General features: G+C 47.0%; 1 protein-coding gene across 2 annotated transcripts in view; it reads left to right on the top strand.

Annotated features, from left to right (window-relative positions):
- LOC135912497 (1-acyl-sn-glycerol-3-phosphate acyltransferase alpha-like) overlaps positions 1–22,632 on the top strand; it is a 30,606-nt gene extending 7,974 nt beyond the window's left edge. The window contains exons 3-7 of one of the 2 annotated variants that reach the window (XM_070521597.1): positions 3,695–3,876; positions 9,126–9,221; positions 17,489–17,561; positions 18,518–18,552; positions 22,130–22,277. In XM_070521597.1, coding sequence (XP_070377698.1) covers positions 3,695–3,876; positions 9,126–9,221; positions 17,489–17,561; positions 18,518–18,552; positions 22,130–22,144 — 401 coding nt within the window. In that variant the 3' untranslated portion in view covers positions 22,145–22,277. Of the gene's footprint in view, positions 1–3,694; positions 3,877–9,125; positions 9,222–17,488; positions 17,562–18,517; positions 18,553–22,129 lie in introns of both variants that reach the window. The other variant, XM_065444957.2, reaches the window with a different exon arrangement.
- Positions 22,633–24,665: the final 2,033 nt, after the last annotated feature.

Below are 24,665 nucleotides of genomic sequence, written 5' to 3'. Positions count from 1 at the left end.
TTACCAAAATGTGGAAGACGCAAGGCAACAGGTCTGGGCTTAATGAGGGATGTTGCAGCGTTTCCCACTTGAACTTTGCCAGTTTTGTATTAACCACATCAGCGACGTGGGAACAGGCAATGTCGTTAAGCAAGATGTCCCCAATGCTCAATTTTCCACGTCGTTTGTTCTTAATTGCGACACGCAGCCGATCCGATCTTTCACAATATCTGAAACGATTTAGAGTCTCTCCAGGCTTAGAAAATTCTATCAATAGTGGCCCCTAACGATCTAAAAAGAAGTCGACGCTTTTCCGGCATAAATGACGGCCTTTGTTTTCCTTGAGAGTGGTGAATTCAAATCTTTCCACTGTAAGCTTTGCCGTAGTGTTTCAGGCTAGTAGTAGCGGCGCCATGAGTCATCCCCGGTCACAATTGCAGACAAAAAGTCGTCACCCTCATCTGGGGTTCTTCGACGTGCATTTAAATCTAAGTACACGGGTGTTCTCGCATTTCGCCTCCATCGAAATGCAGCCGCCGTGACCGGGATTCTATTCCCCCGACCTCGTGCTCAGCAGCCGAACACCATAGCCACTGAGCAACCACGGCCTTTTCAATTGTGTTGTGGGTGATTGCACGGTGGCTTTGGCCCGGTCATGGATCGTGTTTGTACCTTTCATGTGCTTCTTTGAACAGTTTGCTACAACGCTTCACAGTGGCCAATGACACGCAATGTTCAACGCATACGGCAGCCATACAGTGAATAATTTCTTTTTGGGAAACATCTTCATTTGTCAAAAACCTCACGACACCAAGCTGTCCAACTTTTGAAGTGTCCATTATGTCACGCAACCATGTTCAACCCCGTGTATGAGAGCATTAAAGAATATTTAACCTCACCTCTGCATGTCGCTTGTAAATGAGATGCGTATGTGCTACGCGCATGCCTCGAAAATAATGAACCGAACCATTATTACGCGGGGCGGGTTGTCTCACTTTCATTTGACTCGCCTTCGTACATGAGAAATGCGAAGATACAATGGAATATACAAATGTGAAGATACAGCTTGATACAGGGCAAAAAATTGTCACTGGAAACAATGTTCACTGCGCATATGCACAAAACCTCGCAACAAGATATTTAAATATACGCATAAGTCACCAATAAATCTACGTACCTAAGAAAAAGTCACTATATATAATGCGTCAAACAAGGCAAATAAACAGGTTGCGCAACCACAGATTCACAGATCACAGCACCCCCCCCCCTCCCTCCACTCCCAAAATGTATCGCGTGCGACGGAAGGCGGCGCGCTTCCTCCCCGCTTTTCTCCCTTGCGCACACAAGACTCAGCCACCATCGTCGGCTCACCCCCTCACCTTCCCCCCCGCACGCTTTCACTCGCACATAGAGCATGCGGCGCGCGGTCACGATGTTATCGCCCTTGGCAGTTATTTATACGGAACATGAGGGCAACGACAGAAATGCGCCTGGATTCTTCATAGAGCTGCTATCGCAATAATAAAATAGTATCCGGCAACTGAAGCGTCCCGTCGCCCATTACTTTCCGCAAAAGAAGTAACAAAATCGAACTTTCACCATGCGAAAATTCGCTGCGCCGCAACAATGTATTTCTTTTTTTTTATGGGCGGGGGGCGGCGACATAGAATAACGCGAAGAAAAGCATGTTGGCTACAATGGAATGCCTACTTTGGGCACCTAGTTTGGCTACCGAAGGAATATCGAAGAAAACGTGCGACACTTGGTCCACAGAAAACCATACGCGTACTGCTCGGTATCCTACACCGGCGAGACAAAATTTTCCGGAGATGTTGCGCTCAAGCGAACGCGTTGCAATCCATCGAGTCCCCGCAGTGCTGGCGGCGAGCGACTATGCATTGTTTCTTTTTCTCGTTTGCTAGCCAGAAAGCGTTCAAAACTCTGCAAGACGAAAATGCAGTCGGCCAGAGAAAAACAAACGCGCATCCAAGTGCGCCGCGCGGTTGTCGATGCAGCACGAGAAAAACGCATGCGCTCTGGCTGGATCGGGAGCCCGCGGGTTGCGAGAAAAAAAAAGAAATGAGAAAGAGGCTCAATATATCGTCGCGAATAAAAGCCTAAGTAGAAAAATAAATAAGAACTTAGTTACAATGGTGGCTTTAGTGTCTTGACATGGATGCTTTGGCGCAGGTGAAAAAAAATGTTTATCTTCTTTTATGTGACCTGACGGCACAAATGGACCACCACAACGCTTTGTCGCATCGGACCTCGCTGCGTGCTTTGTCAACTTGTCTGATAGTATGTAGATTTGGCTTGTCTCGTTGTATGGCCCGATGTACGACTTTAGAAAAGTCGATGCACCTTTGGCGTCAAATGTTTACAACAGCATTAAACCGAAAAAGTTCCGGAATTGAAAATCTAAAGCACGACCTTTGAAAATGTCAATGGACGTTTCGCATCAAAATCTTATGAGAACTTTATACCCACAACGTTTCAGAATTGAAATCCAAGCGCTCCATAGATTCCACGGCCTCCGCGAGATGACGAGACGAGCCCGCTCGCCTTCAAAACGCCCTTGAAATTTTGTGCCCGGTGGGGCTCCTTGCGTTACGATATGTGACTCCTGATGCATGGGCGTTGCCCCGAAATCCAGCCCGATTTAGCAATGTTCGCGCTAAAATGTCTTTTCGAGCGTGAATTAAGGACAGTCTAGACAAAATCGAGCATGATTTCTGGCGCCGGGAGTTGTTTTGGTCGGCGGCACATGACAGCACGAAAAAATTTCGGGGGGGGCTGAAGCCCCATAAGCCCCCCCCCCCCTGGCTACGCCCCTGGTGTGCACTTCTTCATCATCTCTATATTATCATCATGCGTGTGAACTTCTTCATCGTGCGGGTAGGCGCTCAGTTGAGGCAACAACAGGGGTCACAAAATATTGGGTTTTCTTTGCTAAATTGCTTATACAATGCTGTTTATTTATGCGATGTCTCTTGAACTCCTTTTACCTCTGGGTAAAGGCATTTTCTATTTGTTGTTTATGTACTTCTTGTCACGATACCTAAGTTGATGTTGCTAGAGTGCGCGAAAATTCATATTCCTTATTGCCCATTCACGACACGATGGTATAATGTTACCGTTGTTTCTTGAGAGTACGAAATATTAAGGTCAGAGACCTGGTCAGGCGCAGGCAAGCATCCCGGGCTTTCCTTGGTTTCTTCTTCCTTTATCGCATTGTTGTCTGTGTTCCAAATGAGCGTGAAACGAATACTTGTGACGGAAAAGGAAAGCGAAAAACTGAAATAAACTGAAACGAAAGAAGGGTTTGTTGACAGTTGGCTCGCTCTACGCCTACTATAGACATTGCGGCCACATGACGGCCCTTGGCACCGTGCTGCAAAAAGAAAGGACCACGCTCGCTAGCTTGCGCTGCCTTGCGGTCTAGAAAACATAAAGCGCGCCCGCGGTATATATACTTGACACAGCACCGGACAAATCGGGGTTTCAGTTCCTTTCTTTGTTTCTCTTTCAAATGTTTGCCAGTCACTGATGCACTTGACTCATTTAGTCCTTTGAGTGCATGCTGCCAACTCATCTCGCGAGAGTATAACGACTTGTACCGTATTGAACCTCGTTTTCAATAGTACTCGTTGACTGCTATACGTATGTGCAGTGACGCCCGGGTACTCATGGTGAAACGCGTCATGCCGAAATGCAGGGCTGCTGCACATTTGGAGTGAAGTACATCCATGCTTGCCTGTCGTGAAGCGTGAGCTGCTCTACACAGGCCCGCTGGGGGTGGCGTGCTACCTGGCAGGCTGCGTTTTCATAGACCGTGGCAATTCCCAGCAGAGTCATGGAGCGATCAACGAACACCTTGATGATGTCAAGAACGGCAAGGTGCGCGCACAAATAGATAGGTGGCGCTCAGGGCGTGACGCAGCCGTTCGACGGTGAAGGACAGCGTGACGTGAACTAAGCGCACTCTTAACGGGGCAAACATGTGTCCGCTAAACAATAAAAGAGCGCCTGCAGCAGCGACATAGCGACGGCATGGTATGCAGACATCGAATCGAATCTCGAGTTGCAGGGATTTAATGGCGTCATCGTTCCGCGAGAAAAAAAAAAAAAGCCTGGATGCCGCAGTGTCAGTCGTTTTGCTGCCTCAGGGCGCGGTGCAATTATACTAAAAACAGCAACCGTAACCTAAGAAACACACAGTTTCGCACGACAGGCGAAGCATTGATTGCGATAGCGAATTATTAGACAGCTATACGAAGTAACGCTATTCATTTTATCAGCTACATAACCTGCTGTAAACATTTGCTTACTAACTAAATTAACAAGCGCGTTGTCCCTCGCACACAGGCAAACACGAACACATCTCACTCGATGACCCCAGAGACTTGCTGTCAGAACGCTGGCACGATGAAAAAACGGCAGAAGCGGTGTGCGAATTCTTCTTCGTGCTGCCTCTCGCTTCAATGTGAACTATAGGCTCGCGAGAACACAACGCACACGAAGCCATCAGCTATAGCCGCCCGGCTAGCCTTCGAATCCAGCGTACATTGCCTCCTAGATAGCACGCGCACCGCCGCCCTTGTGCGCGTGAGAAGCCAGCGCGCTCCCTCCCCGCCTTCCTTCCTTGCGTGCGCGAGAAGACACCGCTGCATCAAGCCATGCATACTTATCGGCTCACCCTCGCAAACTTTCGCTCACACTTATAACACACGGCGCGTGGCCGCGATGTTGTTGCACTTGGACGTTATACGGAGCATCACAGCGACGCCGACGCCAGTGACGGTAGAAATTCACCTGGAGTGTTCATATAATTGCTATCGCAATAGTAACATCAACGGTGAGCACCGCATCGTGACATAGCGCTTCAGTGCAGTTAGTTCGTCGCTCCAGTGGTATAGACTTCGTCTGAGCACCTGCGCAGAAATGTTTTTCGCAATGCGAAAAAGCTAGGGTACTCGGCTGCCTATATACGTGCTAAGGCCGTGAACTATTGAGGGCGGGGCTTACGCAGTGCACCTCTTGACCCTATAGTCTGCGCAATTAGGCCGCGAAACATGCAAAGCATTGTTTGCCTATATTAACAGGCACTTTGTGGTAGGCGTTCCTGTCCCACTTCGTTTGGGGCCGTTTCAATGATATTAAAGCAAAAAATTGTGTCCGATGGTGGCATTCGGATCAGGGTCCTTCAGCGTAATATCCAGATGTTCTAACCATGCACGTACCCACGTAACCAGGATTTTTTTTTACCGAGGGGGGGGTCCCAACCCAAGGTAACGTTACTACGAAAATGAGGGGGGGATATACCTTTGCTAGTACAAACGTGAATGATGCCTACCGTTTAACATAAAGACGCGTAAACCCGTAAAAAAGAAATGAAATAAGGTGTATCTCAAAGGTACGCCTGTGAGATGCACCTCTGCTTTGCTTGACAAACAAGGAACCACATCATGAACTCGCGCAGGAAAGAAGCGCAGGAACACTGCCAAGAACAACTAAACAAGCGAAAGTCTAAAACAAAGATTTTTAGTAGCGTTTTTTTAATTAGGTCCGGAAGAATTATGGAGAAATATATATATGCGGTACAATCACAGTTCTTCTGAATCCCTCGTTTACTGCTCTACCAAGTGCCAAAACCGACTCGTATTGTTATTAGGGAAGGTGCGTAACGATGCGTGGCCGCCGGTCCCGTACAACCGCGTAGAGCGCAGGACGCTACGGTTCTAGACGCACTGCGGACACTGCAGGAGGTTAGAAAAAAAAGAACCACATAAGCACAGTAGAGAAGTGGCTACGTCAAGCGGCTCGACTGATAGCTGTAGAAGCGTCATTCAAAACAAACGGAATCATTCTCCACTTCCGGTGGCGTTGTCTTTACTTCCTTATTAAATAAAAATATGTAGATCCATAAATATTTTTACAAACACCGTTTAAATTTGTTAATTTTCACTTTTCCTTCCTGTTTGGCTGTTACCTCGGCTCTCTCCCTTAGTAGATCGCTGAATTTCTCAAATCCTTGCGACTCTTGTTTCCAGTTGCTAATTTTGCGCGAAAAGTGCTGTACAATTAGGGAAAAACCAGACGAGGTAACGGATGACATTCATATTGCTATTGGGTTTAACGGTTATTGCAGGGTTTGACGACGGACGCTCCTTCACATGATCTTATTTTTCACCTTTCTAACTCATACCACGGGTATACGGTTCCGATGATCTGCCAGCGCCGCGGCGAGCCGTCACTCGAAGAAGTAATGAGGCAAAATGAAAAGTTAAACGCAGCTGGCGTTTAACAGACCAGCTTACTACGAACTGAATCCATTTCCTGGTCCCTGGATCAGTTTAAACGAAGAAGGTTGAACTAACGAAGGAACAGCTATGCGCGTGACCGTTGCAATAGATGTTGACATGTGAATGCATCTCGAGTTAATCGTGCGGCCACCAATCGATGAGAAAACTGCCTTTCACACCCATGGAGATGCCGATAACTACCGCCATCCAAAAGGAGTGAAAAAGGCAGCAAAATGTTCACCGCCGAATAGCTGTCAAGTCTCAACATTGATTTGGCGGCGCTTTATGAATGTGTGTGAGAAGTGGTGGCACTTAAATTCGGGGGGTGGGGGGGGGGCGTAGGGGGGTGGAGCGCCTTGGGTACGTGCATGGTTGTAACCATGTTCAACGAAGTGAGCTACTTGAGCGTTAGTTGTGCTGCAGGTTGCATACCGAGTTCTATAGCGGAAACAAAAGAGATTTGAAATGTACTTGACAACCGCAGCCGGTCGCAGTAGAACGTTTTCATTATATGAGTTCCGGTCGCGCCACGGGTATATATATATATATATATATATATATATATATATTATGGAGTTTTACGTGCCAAAACCACTTACTGATTATGAGGCACGGCATAGTGGAGGACTCCGGAAATTTCGACTACCTGGGGTTCTTTAACGTGCACCTAAATCTAAGCACCACGGGTGTTTTCGCATTTCGCCCCCATCGAAATGCGGCCGCCGTGGCCGGGATACGATCCCGCGACCGCGTGTGAAGTGTGTGTGTGCGTGCGTGTTACCTGCACGATAAATCGCAATCTACCAGGTAGACAATGTATTCCCTAGTTAACTTTTCATTATAACTTTAGGACGAACGTTTGCAACTGCAAAGTTGCAGCCGAGCTGCCGACAAGTCAGATCCGCTTAACGAAACTACTATAGTGTACGACTTGCGAGATATCCATCCTTCAAACACGCAGCAAAATACATCGGCTTTAAGCCCACCCCCAGCAGTCCGGCACGATCTTAACTGGAGTGCCAATGCATTGCTCAGAAAATTTTGAGGCTGGATATTCCGAAATTATGATGTCATTCATATATGGTGATTTCTGCTATGTGGACATCACTTCGCTGCTGCCCGGCCTCAATCTGGCAAACAGAATGTTTCCTGAAGTGAATATTAAAAAAAAGTTAATCAATGAATCTTTTTAGCTACCTGGACATTGAGATGTGTCGTGCAGATAATGCCCACCTTTTCCGGATTCGTCTGAATAGGCGCAACAGCCGAGTATGTCACAAGCGACGTACCATTTTTTTCTTCGAACTTATTAAAAATGAAAAGGAATATTCGTTGCCATTACCTCTGGTTTTCATGGCATTTTAAGCTCAAAAATCTCGAGTTATTTTAAATCATTTTTGCTCGAGGGTCAGCCAGAGGACTTGTTTTGTAACTCTGCTGTTTAAAAACGCTTTAGTTAACCGCGCCTATTATAACCCACGTCGTTGCGTATAACGCATTGTGTTACTCTATCGTTGATGTAAGAACGATGCCTAGAAATTATGTAAATAGTGAGTAACTTCGGTTTTCAGCCGATGTTTACATATGCTTATGGGCAATTATAGTGTAGGTAATATTTGTAGCCTCTGAGCTCTTGATGTAATTTTTCACCTTCAGGGATTACTTAAAATAAATAAATAAATAAATAAATAAATAAATAAATAAATAAATAAATAAATAAATAAATAAATAAATAAATAAATATATATTCAGTGGCTCCTCTGGCGCTGAACTCATTTACTGCGACAGCAGCCGGCTCCCACAGCTGGTCACGCAATCTTGTGAAAAACTCCTTTGCGATGCACGCAACGTCCTCCTCGTCCGCTTTTGCCTGTTATAGCCTCCGAAATGCGCACACAAACGCCGCCAATCTCACAGTCTGCGTGATTACCAAGAGCGAATGTTGCGCAATAAGTTCTTGTTGCCAAGTGTATACACGGATTAGGAAGGGAGAAAACTGCTGCTGTCCGCACTGTAACTGTCTTGTTCGAGGGGATGACACGAGAACGGCGGCGACACGTGAACGAAGGTGACAGGTTACATTACAGGATTACAGGTCAAGGAGAGAGAATAGCTGAAAGGACAGAGGAGAAGGTAAGCTTCTGTATACAAGGTTCTTGATTATCAGTCACTCCTTTCAAAATAATTCACGTGTTTCGCACAGCATGCATAGTGTTCGTGCCACGGCCCCGTCACTGAACTTGCCGTTTGTAGAGCAGCCGAGGCGCGAGACCCGACTGTTTATATATATCTATATATAATGAACTCGCCTCTCGTGCCCACGGGCGATGCATGTCGGCCCGCAGCGCGTATGAATTAATTATTCCGGTTGAATATCGTGTGCTCTTCTATGTTAGCAGTTCTGTGTGCTTCAGAGATAATTATATGGGAGGTGACTGCATATATACAGACGCTACTATTGTTCGATTACGCAGAACAGAGGTGTTCTCGCTGGTCTATATACTGTGCGACTCAAGATGTCGTATATATAAGCCCCTTTGCTGGGGCTTGCACTGTCTTCTGCAGCCCACGCAATAATGTGGCGGTGGTGGGCAAAGTTATCTTTCTCTTCGCCTTTTTGGTGAGGGTGAATAAGATGGGGGGGGGGGGGGGGCGGTCCGACGGAGAGGACGGACGGACACAGCACACTCAGTGTCGAGCCAATAGCTGCTGTCGCAGTAACGAGTGGCTCGCATCAATAGAACTCGCCCAATTATCAATCCAGTATATAAGTGACTTGGAGATTCTATAGAGCTTGCGACCACGCGCTCTGCACACTCCGAGGGTTAATTTTCACATGCACAGGTGAGCTTCCTGTTGTTCCCCGAAGGGACTCGGAACGCAGAACCCAAGATGCTGCCATTCAAGAAAGGCGCATTCCACATGGCGGTAAACAGCCAGGTGAGCGCTCAGGTGCCTCTCGTACGTATAACCTAACGAGTAACCTTCAAGGTTACTGGTTAGGTTATAGCGGCGTACTACTTAGGTGGCGCCACAAAACAGCGCCGATAAGCGCTGCCAGTGGCAGCTGCGTTCAACACCGCGGAAAGGTGCCCTCCACCAACTCCGGCGCGCTTCACCATCAAGGGTTACTCCCTCCCTCCCTCGAACTTTTATGGGTCGTCTCAAGAAGAGCAAAGCGACAGCCGACTTTTCTAGGTTTTAGTTATACCTTTAATAGTTTGGTTTTAAGCAAGCCAGCGCCTAGCACAATTGAGCGAATTTATACAGCGTCCAAGAGGGGTCCTAATTTAATTACGCAATACGGAAACGTAATTTAATCAATGATAATTTCGTGTCTGTCCTGCTAATTGTTTCAACCAGTGCTTCAACTGCGGAAGCGAAAAACAGCTGTCACCGTGATGTTTTCATAGAAATTAAACATGCTAAATACGGATGTGCGCTGTTGCGTGATCTCTCAAATTCAAACAGGGTCATGCGCAAGGTCGCGTGCGCAGTGATTTCGCGCTCGATGTAAGCGCATGTTTTGCATCCCAGGATATATACCTAGTTTGCGTCCCCGAAGCGGCAAGTTTCGATAGCCATACATTAACGTCTGCTGTCGGGCTAGTTGGTATATATGGCTAGAAATGTTTTTAGACTCAAATAAGACACGGGCAAATAATAGACACGGACAGGCGCACTTTACATAATCATGCATGCTTTCGTTTGCATTTGGTGCGCGTAGCGAGGTGCTGAAAGTATTATTGCGCTCAATGTCTCCTTCGCAGAAGTTGATTAAAAGAAAGCGCAAGTTACAAGTACTGTCAGGAATCGTGCAGCGCTTGACTCTTGGATCGTTTCGTATTTGCGGCGGGCCGACCTGCAACATTGTGGGCATTTGCGCGCTTTCCTTCGTCGTAGATGAGTATGCGAATTCTGCCAGAACGGTTCACTATAGGCTCTCTTCGCGAAGAAGAAACGTTTCTGGACCGACGCTTGCCTCCCAATTAAGCGAAGTGTCCGCGTTTCCTTGCATGAGGCGAACGAGCGCCCACCTTCCCAATGTTTCCGCGCGCTTGCGACAGATGGCGCGTGGGTAGCTGGAAAACTCTTCTGTTCGGAGCCTTCTTAGCCACAGGTCAGAGTGCGAGTGCCTCATGCGAGTGCCACGCGAACCCCATCTCAAGTTGTCATTACTTGCGATGGCGGCCCATCTATTATGGCGTTCTGCTGCTCAGCACCAGTGCAAAACATGGTTTCAACCACAAATGACCAAAATGAATCATGAGCCCTTCACCAGGCCGTCCCTATAGCAGTGAATTGCAGACTGTACCGTTTTTTTTTTTTGTGTGTGTGCATTGGCTGATCGTAGCCTAGGGAGGTGTAATCCTTGGATATTGAAATCCATCAATCAATCCAAACAATCATACGACCATAGAGAAAGGATTCAACAAGCGCGGACACTCCCATAGAGCCCAGCGACCGGATTGACTGCAGCACACCAAGCCGCCGACATTAATACCTGAACCACACTTTCGGTTTGGGGCGCGCGCGTTTTGAACGCTAGCTGAAACGCGTTAGCCGGCTGCACTGATCGGCGCGGCATTTATTTTGCTTCTACTGCTCAACCGCGCGCGGTCTTGGTGCATCATCATCATCATCATCAGCCTGGTTACGCCCACTGCAGGGCAAAGGCCTCTCCCATACTTCTCCAACTACCCCGGTCATGTACTAATTGTGGCCATGTTGTCCCTGCAAACGTCTTAATCTCATCCGCCCACATAACTTTCTGCCGCCCCCTGCTACGCTTCCCTTCCCTTGGAATCCAGCCCGTAACCCTTAATGACCATCGGTCATCTTCCCTCCTCATCACAGGTCCTGCCCATGCCCATTTCTTTTTCTTGATTTCAACTAAGATGTTATGAACTCGCGTTTGTTCCCTCACCCAATCTGATCTTTTCTTTTCCCTTAACGTTACACCCATCATTCTTCTTTCCATAGCTCATTGCGTCACCCTCAATTTAAGTAGAACCCTTTTCGTAAGCCTCCAGGTTCCTGCCCGGTACGTGAGTGCTGGTAAGACACAGCTGTTATACACTTTTCTCTTGAGGGATAATGGCAACCTGCTCTTCGTGATCCGAGAATGCCTGCCAAACGCACCCCAGCCCATTCTTATTCTTCTGATTATTTCAGTCGTTATGATGCGGATCCGCAGTCACTACCTGGAATCGTTTTATTATTTAAATGATTGAGAACCATCTTTACAAGCCTCCATCGAATATATGTATCACGTGCAATTTCATAAAGACGCAAGATGCCTTGTGAAATGAGGAAATGTTTATTTTACTTTATATAAATGCTCGTTCCGGGTTCTTTGTGCATTCATCCAAGGTTGTGGCACCAGCTAAGCAGCAGCAGTTTCCGAACGAAACTCCACCGGACGACGTCAGCTGAAAAAGTAAATTATAAGCATGTGTCCTTTTGATAAAAACACCTTAAGCCAGGTCCACATGGTGCGATTTTACACTGCGTTTTTCGCAGCTGCACGATTTCCGCAAATGCTAACTTCGCATTACCGTTTCACATGCACCGAGCGCGGCAGCTGCGATTTTCGCGTTTGCGAGCACCTATAGCCCAGGACTGAATTATGCTTCGCGTCAGTTCGCTTCGGTAAGAACAAAGTATATATAGCAACTTAAAAATTGTTTTCGTGAAAGTTCTTTGTGTTTGAGTGCGTTACATCATCAAAACAAAAAATTAAGCAGGAAGGCCACAATGACGTGCCTACGATCTACGCTGTGATTGGTTCGCAGTCCTTGCCGCGTCTGCTAATTTGCAAGTGCGAACACGCAGTCGAATTCACACCATGTGAATCGGGCTTTATAGGAATAATGCATGTTGAGGCGAAAGGGGTGAATGGGTGGCATTACAAATAGGCAATTTGCTTTTACATACACGGGGTAGAAAATGCCCGACTCCCCATCCCAAACAATACCGTACACATCACGAAAACATCCGATTTCAAAGCATTCCTCCATTCCCGGGCCTTATTTCCTGCTCTTTAAGAGCACAAATACTCAGGTGACTGCACTTTTCCAAAAGAACTTGCCTTCAACCGACGCGATAGTACGCTACGTGTATACAGAGAGGTGCCCACAACACAGGCTCTCAACCAGACCACGCTAGACACTCGCAGAATTCCTTCTACTCGCACTAAAGACAAATGCTTGGGTGCAAAGCCTGTTCTCAGTGGTTCAGAAAACATCATTTTCGAGTTCATGGTTTTTTAGCTGCTCGGCGCGTTATCTTTTGCGCGTTCTGCCGGCGCAAGCAACATACTCCCATGTTACCACTTTTGGCAATCCCTTTTGGCGTTTTCGACAAGCGTAAGCACCGAAAGAAGGTATATGTTGTTGCGGGGCCATAAAAAGCATGACAAACTTCTCCCGATAAGATTCAGTACACGGCAAACTAACTATGTCGCTACAGCCGAGCTGCTTTTCGCGAACTGCGTCACAACGCCATGAAAGCGCGGCGAGCGTGCCTCAAAATTATCCGAAAAGTAACTAAAGTAATTACAACCATGCTAGGGGTCGCAGAAGGCGTCGCGAACTTGTCCCAGTGAGGTTCTGTACACGCGAAACTAACTGCGTCACAACATCAGGCGCAACGACCACGCCCAAAAACTACCGAACTTAGTTACAATAAAGTGGTACTCACAGAAAGCGTTGCAAACATCTCCCAGTATGAGTCATATATATATATAACTCAAATTAACTGCGCCAGGACGGCCGAGCTGTTTTTCGCTAACTGCGTCACAAGGATATGTTCCGGGCCGTTAACTAATTGCTTGACGTGCGTCGCAGACTCTCAAACAAAATTTCGCACCTTGCCGTAGTCCAATAGTGCAGTGGTGCCGTGTCGAAGTGCAGAAGGAACGCAAGAATACGCCGGGAGCCCAACAAACCATAGGTAAATACAAAAAATGACAACCATTCCACTCTGTGAAGATGGAATGGCAGCGAAAGCTGACGACAGTCAAAGCTCTCAAACGGAATTTCGCTGTCATTCCATCTTCACAGAGTGGAATGGTTGTCATTTTTTGCGTTGCGAGTCTGGTGTCGTCGCTAGGTCGGAGGTGCCCGCGCTCGCGATTGTCGTTTTCGTTCAGCATCGCGGGAACGTTCTTCGTCGGTGGTCGTTTCGCGCCGGCGCCGTTTACATTCTCGTTGCTGTTCCCTCCGGCGCTCCTCGTGCGCATGTTGTTCTTGGGGTGTATGAACAATACGTGTCCGCCCCATCGACAACGCAACTGTTCTTAGCATCGATACCTCTCCTGCTTATATACTTCAATAACCTTGACGACATGCTATTGTTCACGGCGAGCGTTCGAATCTGTTCGGCATTTTGACTCCTGCGCCGCCGCACTGCACCTGTATGGGCTCGTTAGAAATCGCTAAGTCCGTTTCTGTTGCCGGACGCCGAAAAAACTACGGAAGGTTAGTCATACAGCTTTCGCTGTAAAAAAGAGAAACAGGCAGATGGGTCGCCGAACAGGCCAACGCTCACATGCGCAGCCGGCTTCGCTCGCAATGGCGGCATGTCTGACTCATGACGCATGCATCTGGCGCGTCATTGGCCTGTCGCTAGGTGACGCAAGAAAAGTAAGTCAGAAAGTATAACTTAATTTAAACGCAGATACGTTTTTAGTTTTGCCTGGAAAGAATAAAAAAAACAATCTCTGTTAACTTTATTTCCCACTCTTCTTTTTTCGATGCTCGCGGCAGCAAACGGTGGACATTAATACTAGCGTGACGGATTTCCTGTTGCCAGTTTTCGCCGAGTGTCCCTTCTTGTTGAATCCTTTCTCTATGATACGACTCTCATGAGATTGGTCAAGATATTAACGCAACAGAGTTAAGGGCCCCGTGCTGCAAAAAAAACCCGATGTCGGACGTCGCTTGACGAAAAATAATCCCGAACCACAACCACGCAGGCGCTCCGCCTGGCGCAGATGTGTTACTGAACTAATTGATTTCCTCAAAGAAACATGCGTCACAAAAATCGTACAGTACGACCTAAACACAACCGACAGACATGATAGCGTCGGAGTTTAATTTGAATGTACCAGAAAACAGAACTTTGTTACGCAGAAACTCGGACACAAACCCCTTTTCCGAGCGGCGCGGCGCGGTACATTACCTTACATTACCAAAAACCAAGCTTACTTTCTAATGTGCATCTAATCATATTTGTTTCCTCAGTAGTCACTGCTTTAGCACCCAAGTAGTAGTAACTTCCAACATGCAGCTTGCTTACATACCACCCAGTAGAGTGCAATTTTACCCCCAAATGCTTTTAAATTAATAATATTTGGGGTTTTACGTGCCAAAACCACTTTATGATTATGAGGCACGCCGTAGTGGAGGACTCCGGAAATTTCGACCACCTGGGGTTCTTTAACGTGCACCTAAATCTAAGTACACGGGTGTTTTCGCATTTCGCCCCCATCGAAATGCGGCCGCCGTGGCCGGGATTCGATCCCGCGACCTCGTGCTCAGCAGCCCAACACCATAGCCACTGAGCAACCACGGCGGGTAATGCTTTTAAATTGTATCATCCACTGTGCAAAACATAAATATGCTTTACTAATTTTTGAATCCCCTCTGTCCCTTCCTATTCCCCCCATGTTTTTTAGAAAAGATGAAAAAGAAAGGCATCCACTACATAATTTGATTTTACAAGGCAATTATTGTCAAGCACTTATGTTTCAATAACCCCACAACACCCAACATCATTTTTCATTTGCTCAATTTGAAACCTCTAAATGCTGATTTCAGCATGATAAAGTTAATGCAAAACCCACCAGTGTTATTGACACACTTAAAGGGACACTAAAGGTTACCATAAAGTCAAGTTTAAGTGATAAAGCAATGCTCTGGAACGTCTAAGGCATCAATATAATCGTGAACAGAGCTTTAGTAACCGACAAATTGAGGTAAATGCATGACATGATTTGAGACCCCCCAGTGACATTCCGGTACTAGCCCGATGACGAAGGCACTCCTCATCATAATTTATGTCACTAGTACTCAAGTACTCGTATTAAAAAAGTCATTTCATTAGATTATAAAACGGAAGAAACTGCTACTTGTCTTCTATTCGATTCTAAGAAAACAATTTTGACGTTACCTTTTAGTGGTATGGGTGATCGAAAGGTTTCGTTTTCGCGCGACTCTGCACGCTCGACTTCGCGCCGCGCGCGCTTTGGAGTTTCAGTTGTTTCGTCATAGCGTCGTGCTGTGGTGGTCCTGCTGGCTCGCGAAACTTGCATTTGGAACAAGCAGCGAGGATGCCACGTCCATGTGATGTCGTGGGATGCGCAAATGGTCAGCGGAACTTGGCCAAGGGTAGCTGCAGCGGCGAATCCAACGTTGTGTGCCAACGAGTGAACCTCTCCGTTCGAAATGGTTAAGTGCCGTACCTATGCCACAGCGCGCTGGCAAAGAGCCAATAATCACGTAGTGTGCTCGCTGCACTTTCTTCGTCCAGAGGATTACGAGTTCAACGCCGACTTACTGAAGTCGTGTGGAGTGCGTTTCAAAGCACGCTGCAGGCCGCCGTCGTAGTAGTACGCAACGACGCCGGCAGTGCGAGCCTTCAGCAGCAGGTCACGTTCATCAGTGCTTAAATCTCTGAAGTCGAGCCCAGCATGGCGAGCCAATGTGTCGTTGTCAGGGTCGTCCATTGCAACGAGTGTCGAAGTTGGAGTCATAAATTAAAGAACCAGCTTATCATCGCGTGCTTTCCCTTCTGCTAGCCACCATAGTACCGCTTTCGCGCTGCTGTCGGTTCTGTGTCGGCTCTGTCTTGGCTCTGTTTCTGGCCGCGCGTTTGCGTTTTGCGCAGAAAAGCCGTAGCGCCGTCTGCGGGCGCCGTTTTCCTCACCGACGGCGCAATGTCACTATGAGACCATGACGTCACCACTCCTCGATCGGAGAGCGGGCTATTTGAACTGCGCTAGAGGTACGCGGACGCTTCATAAGTTATTTTCTCTTAAAATAAGTCTCTTCTTCGCACGAAACAAGCGTTCCGAGGTTTCTGGGATGGTATTTCAACAGTGCACGTTGACTTAGTAGTAACCTTTAGTGTTCCTTTAACTGCTGTAGGTATTGCTTAGAATAGCGGAGCTAGATCACCAGACAGCCAACTATGGGCAGCTCGGCAGTTGGCGCCAGTTCAAGTTGCGTGCTTGCCAAGGACATTATTCCACTGTATTTATAAGCTCTAAATAGAGTTGCAGCACCAAAACAACTGGCTGCTATTCGAAGTCCTTCCCAGAAAGTTAAAGAAAAAACAGAAAGTTTCAGCTTGTCAAATTTTCTTGCTTTGGAAGAATGCTTTGCGACTGTACAACCGATTTAGTGTTCCTCTCAAGTGTCCCACGAACGCTTTCATGAACAGAAGTGCATTTCGAGAGCAAAACTTATAGTGTTGTTGAGAGAATGGTGAACATCTGGTAGGGAAATCATGTTCACACAAGAAAACAAACATTTTCCCCCTTTGCAGTCAGTGAGGTGGCCACTTGAAGTGATCTAAGGGCCTATACTAGAGTTTAGCAGTAACTTTATCAGTTTAGCAGTTACACTACGCTAGCAAACCCGAGTAAGGACTTATATTTCTTTAAACACACACACACACCAAGTCCAGCGTGTATCGCGCGCCATGGAGGCCATCGCGGTCGAAAAAAAAAGAAGTTGCCACACGTGACAACGGATTCGCCGCCGCTTTTGTGTGAAGGAAGTGTACGTAAAATGTGCTCACGCGGCTCAGGAGCAATAAAGTCCAGAAAAGATAGTCACCTGGGGTGACAAACTATGCCAGAAAGTGTCAAAGAACCACAGTCAGGGTTACCTGGTAGCACAATAAAAAGGAATATGAGCGAAATTCACCTTGGAGAAGGAGAAGGAAAATCAGCAGTGCTTAATTTCGACAAAATTAAAAAATGTAAGAGAAAATCCGTCTCCTGTTAATCGCATTCAGTAATGAGAAAAAAAAACATACGCTTTAATATCCTTTTTTTTTTTTCCTTCTTCACGGTTCGGATGCCCTTTGTGAGAATACATGGCTCGTGAGAATAAATCAGCTTGTTTTATCATGCACATATTGCTATCGCATGCTCTGCATAAGATCACAGCGAAGGAATGCTTTTCAATCTGTTACAGGCCCCCGTACTCCCTTTGGTGCTCAGCAACTACAAATCATTCTTCTGTGACAAAGAGAGGAAGTTCAATGACGGTGAGTCCTTAGCTCGCTGCGGTTTGATGATCATGTATGTGCTTTAATGAGGCAAGAGCCAGGTCTGGCGAAAGAGCGCCAAGTAGGTGATCATGAATTTTTAATGTAGCAATGACTTGCGAAGGGTAGGTGTAACATATGGCTGTATAGTGGCCTAGAAACATTAGCAGTAAGGGGCGTAAAATACATATTGACAAGGGAGATGTGTTGTGAGCATGAAAAGATATGCTTCAAAAGGATGGTATGCAAAAAGATGTCAGTGTCAGTATAGCAGTACGCTGCCTCACCCGAACCCTTGAACGCAAGGGCCTGAAGGCAATTGCTGTAGAAAGCGGTACTGTCGCAACAGCAACCTCCGGTGAGAAGATGTGCTACGAATCTTGTAGGCTAATAACTTGCCATGTACCAACATAATGAAAAAAGCACGCTGACGGGTTTTGTATAGAATTGAGCTTGAAATCATTGTGATGCGCAGATTGCCATGAAGAGCATCATTAAAGCGCATCATCATAAGACTATGCAGGATGATGATTTTCAAGTTTTACGGAATTTTTAGGAATTGCCTGTGGCAGATATAACGCCTGTGGTTGAGCTCGATTATTCGAAGAGGCGGACATTGCTAACACGAGAAATCAAACCACATATTCAACAAATTAACGAAAGTTCACTCATTAGCTTCCTAATTAATTACTTTACGACCCATATTGCAATTTACGAATTGTAGCCGTTGAGCTTGCAGGACGTAGACACCTGAAATGAATTTCCAGGATGACACCAGCTCTGAGATATTATTTCCCAAAGTGTGGGACGAAATACATAGGCGTTCCAGTTACTTTTATGCTTAATTGTATGAAAGAGCGTTTTGTGAAAAAAGTTAGTGGAGTAACAATGCATTTTTACGGCGAGTTTGATGGCGTATACATCCAAACTGGCGTCATTCTGGAAATTCATTCCAGGTGGATACGCCTTGCAAGCTCATCGGCTACAATTCGTAAGTGGCAATACCTGCCGTAAAGTAATTAATTCAGAAGTTCATTAGTGAATTTTGTCAATTAGTTTATTAGGTGTTTCCAATTCTCGTGTAAGTAATGTCCGCCTATCTGAATAATCCAGCACATAGACTAGAATTATGCTATCTGCAACATGCTATTTTTTTTTTCAATTCCGTAAAACATAAAATTGATCACCCTGTATATGTCCCTGCAAGCTTCCGCAAGCGGTCTCCGATTGCCCCTGTCTTGCGTCAGCTGACCCCAACTTATCCCTGCGCATTTCCTAATTTCATCACACCGCACCTACTTCTCTGCCGTCTTCGACTGCGCTTTCCTTCTCGTGGCACCCATTATGTAACTCGAACAGACCACCATCTTCCCTACGCATCACATGGTCTAGCAAACTACATTTCTTGAGCTTACCCTGTTTGCTCTCTAATCCACACCGCTGTCTTCCTGTACCTTAAGGTTATTTAACACTTCTAGTTTCATCGCTCGTTGTGCGATCCTTAACGTCAGCTCAAGCTGCTTTGTTAACTTTTCATTTGTTAGTATCGGCAGAACTCTTGATTGTCCAGTTATCTTTTCAAGGATAGCGATAAGTTGCCGGTCATGATTTGGTAATGCCTGTTGTTTGAACTTCAACCCATTTTTATTCTTCTGTAATTTCTCCTTCCGCCATGTATCATAGGACAGATCATGATCTTAGAGCCGCGGGAAAAACGCGGGAGAGGGAATAAGGGTATTGCGAAACTTTTCGCCGACATGGACGAGCGCATTTGCTAACAGCAATGTTTCATTGAAGCGTCCATAATTTAACTGGTTTCAGACCTGCGTGCGAATCCTTCTGCCCTCTCATTAAATGGTGATATCCTTGGAAACTCTTGTCTTCACCCGGCCGCAATCCGTACTTGTCCCACGCAACAGTTTCCGCACTCGTCATGGTGTCAACTTCGACCAGAACGTTTTCCACCAGCCTCAACGTTTCAAACGGACCACGGTACTGGGCATAGCAGTGTGCAGGGATGTTCACTAGGGAGGCAAACTTTATTGCAGCGCTTTCTTGCAACACCAACATGCCCAAACTTATGTTCTTTCCTTAGCGTACACCCAATGCGAGGTGCAATAGCTTTGTTGCATTCCGCCTCCATCGGAATGCTGCCGGCGCGGCTGGTTTAGAACATGCGACCTGGAGCTCAGCAGTGGAATGCTTTAGCCACTGCGCTACCACGGTGTATAAATCAAAGGCCTGCATTTTTTTACCAATGCTGAACTATCGATGCATAGCTGGTAGCCAGCACACTACCCTAATTAACAAAAAACAAAAGCAGCCCTAGAAGGCGCGCATGGGACATGGAGCTTAGGGTGCCTCGATGCCCTTCTTGCCGCGGGCGAGGAGGACATCGAGACACTATAATGAAACAGCGACATTGCACTCAGTTTGCGCCCCGCCCCCCTCGAACACGCCTATGGTACTTGGGGTAAAACATCGGCATATCTGCATAAACGAGACGTGAAAGGAGGCGAGGCGCTCGCTGATGAGGCTGATATTGGATAACCCATCTGTGATAGGCGTATATAAACGTACATCCGTTGCTGAGGGAGAACGAAGAAAATTTTGTCGAAGGAAATCCATCATGAAGACCTCAACGCTTGAGAAGGATGCACACCTGTTGGAAAATTGCCAGCTTGCGATTGAATGGACTGGCAGGCATCCTTTTACCGCAGTGGTGGCCTGTTGTATAGAGCGTCCGCCTCATACGCGGTACTGGAATCAAGTCTCGGTGCCACCAGAAACCAACTGGTTTTGCTAATGGGTAGAGATGCTTCCTGGCCTGGTGTTCGGCTATTTGTGAGGGTTCTCATCTCGAAAGGGGACCCCATAGATATTTCCAGTACTCTGGCGCCCCTTGTCCGACCACTGACGGCATTCTGGTAGAGCATAATCCGCGGCGATGTATGGGAGGCAGACGAGAGCTATCGCCGAGTACGTGTTGCATATTAAACGTAAAAATGGAAGACATACGAGAACACCGTCCGTATGCCCCACACCAGCACTTTGACTTGGCACGCCGCCCAGGGAAGCAATTGGGACGGCGTTACCCCAGCAACAGATACGGTGCAACCGAGCATATTGCCGTGTCACATATATAGCTGTGTAACTTAGATTGGAAATAAATCCAGGCAATTATCTGTTCAATTCATGCTTCTAGCTGCAATTAATTCGGTGCACCTGAGTACTTATACTGGCAAAATAAGTATACAAGCGTGCTTCCGGCCAGGTGCTCTACCAATATAGTATCTCAGCGGTTGAGAGTTGAACACCCACCTGTTGAAAATTGCCGGCGTGGGACCGGCAGACAGCCTTTTGAAAGTTCTGTGGGGCTTGGTTTGTTTTAGTTCTTGCACATCAAGCATAACGATCTGCTTGAACCGCAACCCGATCTCGAACGGGACCTCCAGGGGAACCCAAATTCTCATCCCGGCCGCGGCGGCCGCATTTCGATGGGGGCGAAATGCTAAAACACCCGTGTACTTAGATTTAGGTGCACGTTAAAGAACCCCAGGTGGTCGAAATTTCCGAGTCCTCCACTACGGCGTGCCTCATAATCAGAAAGTGGTTTTGGCACGTTAAACTCCATAATTAATTTTTTTTAATTCTCATCATCGAAGGCGAGAGCTAGGTGGAATTCTAGAGGATGTCCAGCAGCAATCAGCTCGGAGGCGTAAGCGATCGCTCTCTCCTTGGGAGCCATTTCTGAGGGAGCAGACAGGGAAGGTTCCCACTGGCGAGCGATTATAAGGGTCAGGGTGAGATGCGATGAACAGCCGCCGTAGAGTGTGCCTATAGAAGTCAAAAGCCGGGGCTGATGGAAGCCGAGTGGTGAGTCCTTTTAGCCAGAACATCCGCCTTCTGATTCCCCGTAATCGCTACATGGGAAGGGCGCCAGTGAAGACAGAGGTCAACGCCGCTGTCCTGCAAGGCACGCAATTGATCAGGTCAACAGCAGGCCGATAACGCTGCGGCGAGCTTTCTCTGAGTTCTAGAAGGCCTGTAGAGCAGGGCGCGAGTCGCAGAGGACTGATACTGGGAGCAGGGGGGGAGGGGGGGGGGGGGGGTCCTTTACCAGCAAGTCCTCCGCCAGGAGTCTTTCTCTGCGACGGCAGAACTGGCCCTTAGGGAGTCGACACACAATTGTGTCGCAGAGCAGGAAGGCGTCGGACTTTGGCAGTGATACCCTTCCTCGCTTACGCCCGTGCGCCATCCCTTATAATAAATATTTAATATAGATTAAAATAGATCTATATCGCGCGCGCACTCACTCACGCACGCACGCGCACCACACAAACACATTCAAGGGAGAGAGAGACAAACAAAAGGACAGGAGGCAATCTCATGCGGTGCGGATCAGGCCAGACAAGTACTTGTACGTAGTCATCACTTCTGCGCTCTCGTGTTTTAAGAATTTCCATAGTGCCCATACTAACGGCTAAAGAAACATGTCCTGCATTTTGTGAAAATTGGTGTGTGGCTTTCGCGCAACACGTGCACTTCGCTTCAACTGGTGTGTGCAGGCATTGTTAAGCTGACCGTGCTGCCCCTAGTCAGCACCGACGGCCTGACCGCGGACGACGTGGCGGACCTGACACAGCGCGTCCAAAGCATGATGCAGGATGAGCTGGACCGGCAGCAAGTCGAACTGGCGGAGCAGCGGCAGATGGAGACCGCCTCCGTCGGGGTCGAGAGCGCCATCCTGAGCGAAATGCGCTTTGCCACCTCAGCGACGAGCGATTCGGCGGTCGCCAATAAGGAACGACCCAGAAATGCCCGAAGGGCCTGCCGCATCAAACGATCGATATAATTGTGCCCAGCCACCGCGCGTGTCATGGACAACAGATGTTTTGAACGACTGAACCAGCTGGGACATGGTGGGAGAATGTGATCACAGTGAGGGCGGGGGTAAAAAACTCGTGTGATAATGCCGAAATGGTGCATTTTTCTCATCGGCTAACAAAACTTCAAAAAAATTATGCGTACCGAGGAGCAAAACAACGAAACGAAGCAACATGCCGAAGTCCTCTGCGTGTCTACGTGAAGCACTATCTGGTCTGGGATGGTATATTTGAACGATCACTTTGGGGGTACGAGCATTTTCGCGACATTTCGCCTGTCTCGGCACCGAGCGCGTCTGCGGCGGACAGCGTTCCTCGCACCGTGCCAATTGCCACTGCGCGTCGTTCACCTGCTTGTGCGGGCGGGGTAGTGTTAGTGTGCAATGAACGCTGTCGGCCATAGACGCCGATGCGTCCGGTGCCGAGACATCTGAAATCTCACGAAAGTGATCGTACCCCCGACAACGATCGTTCGAGAATACAGCTTATGGTTGCAGTCTCACATCGGGGACACGGTTAACACAGTGAACGAACGACGGGCGTTCAAACGCGTGTCTGTAGATTTTGCGATCTTGTTCGTCTCCAGAAAACACGAAACTCCTTGTTTCACAAAAGGATGTTCAGAAGTGATCAGCAAACTTGAGCTGTCGATTAACTGGCTTAGTTGTCACTTGCTGATGTATGTATGTATGTATGTATGTATGTATGTATGTATGTATGTATGTATGTATGTATGTATGTATGTATGTATGTATGTATGTATGTATGTATGTATGTATGTATGTATGTATGTAAGAACAAAAAATCTAAACCGAAAGTTTACCAAAGACATCCTTGCTCATCAGCGCGGAGTCCGCAGAAGATACCCGGCGCCTAACCCACAACTTAGCGGGGAAGAAGCCGCCGATTGGCGCAAAATACAAACTGGGGTTTCCCCCATCTAAAATTGCTAAACGCCATGTATCCCACTCGCTATAGGGCGAACTGCCCTTGGTGCGGTGGCATACCCACCCTAATACATGTAACCTGGGAATGAACTAAGCGCCCTCATAGGCCAAACAGCAATGACACAATGGAGCAGTGGGAGGCACAGCTCGCCAGTTCCGACTTGGGAGTACAAAAGTCCTTAATTAGCTAGATCATGCAGGTGGCAGAGGCCAGTGGGGCCCTGGACTGGGAGGCTGAGCCGACCACCCCTCCTTAATATCTTTTGCTGACAAATAAAGTTTATATATTGGCAGACGTGTATTCCCCTAGGTTGCGCAAGGAAGAGCGAATGCAGGGAATTTCTTGATGTTTGTTCATTTGATCTGCATCAAATAGTTTGCAAGCCAACACGTGGAAACTCAATTCTAGATCTAGTCCTCACAACCGAACCGGAAAATATGCTTGTTCATGTCCTTGAATGTGTTAGCGACCACAACGTAGTACACTGTGAATATCTTTTACAAAGTAGTAAACCAGAAAAAAGCAACGAAATCTATTTACGATTACTCCCGTGCAAATATCGACGTGATTCTTGCAGAGCTGTCAACTTTTTCTGTGTGGTTCTTGGAAACCATGGCTTATCGCAATACAAATAACTTGCTCGCTATCCGAAGAAAGCTTACTGAACTGAAACAAAAGCACGTTCCCAAAATTGAAATCACCTCATCAGCACAGAGCACATGGTTCACGTCCCAAGTGAAGAGAGCAATCAATAAAAAAGAAACGTCTTTACTCTAAAGCTAAGTTGTCCTACTCGGATGGTGATTGGCAGCGCTACGGAGAGCAATCAAATAAATGTAAAGCGGAAATTGAAGCATCTCAAGACAAGTTTTTCAACGGTGACATCGTCAGCATGTTAATTAACAATCCAAAAAAGTTTGGGGAATAATTAACTCTAAACACTCTTCTCAATCCGCTATACCAATCGTTAATAACGGCGTGCTACTTTCACCATCTGAAGATGCGACTGCATTAAACTCGTTTTTCAGCTCTGTATTCACAAACGAAAACCCAATACCACCTGATCTTACGTTTCTTTCAATTAACTCATCTATGGATTACCTTATAATTACACCGGAGGGAATAGAATCGGCCATCGATCGACTTTCGTATAACTCAGCGCCAGGTCCAGATGACATCTCCACAAAGATGCTTAAAATAATTAAGCCTATAATATCTTCCCTGTTAGCCGCCCTTTTCCAACAATCAATAGATACAGGAACTGTACCTT

Source organism: Dermacentor albipictus, chromosome 1, assembly GCF_038994185.2.
Source record: "Dermacentor albipictus isolate Rhodes 1998 colony chromosome 1, USDA_Dalb.pri_finalv2, whole genome shotgun sequence".
NCBI lineage: Eukaryota > Metazoa > Arthropoda > Arachnida > Ixodida > Ixodidae > Dermacentor > Dermacentor albipictus.
The sequence above is the reverse complement of the archived record's forward strand: the minus strand, read 5'-3'. Positions and strand labels throughout refer to the sequence as shown.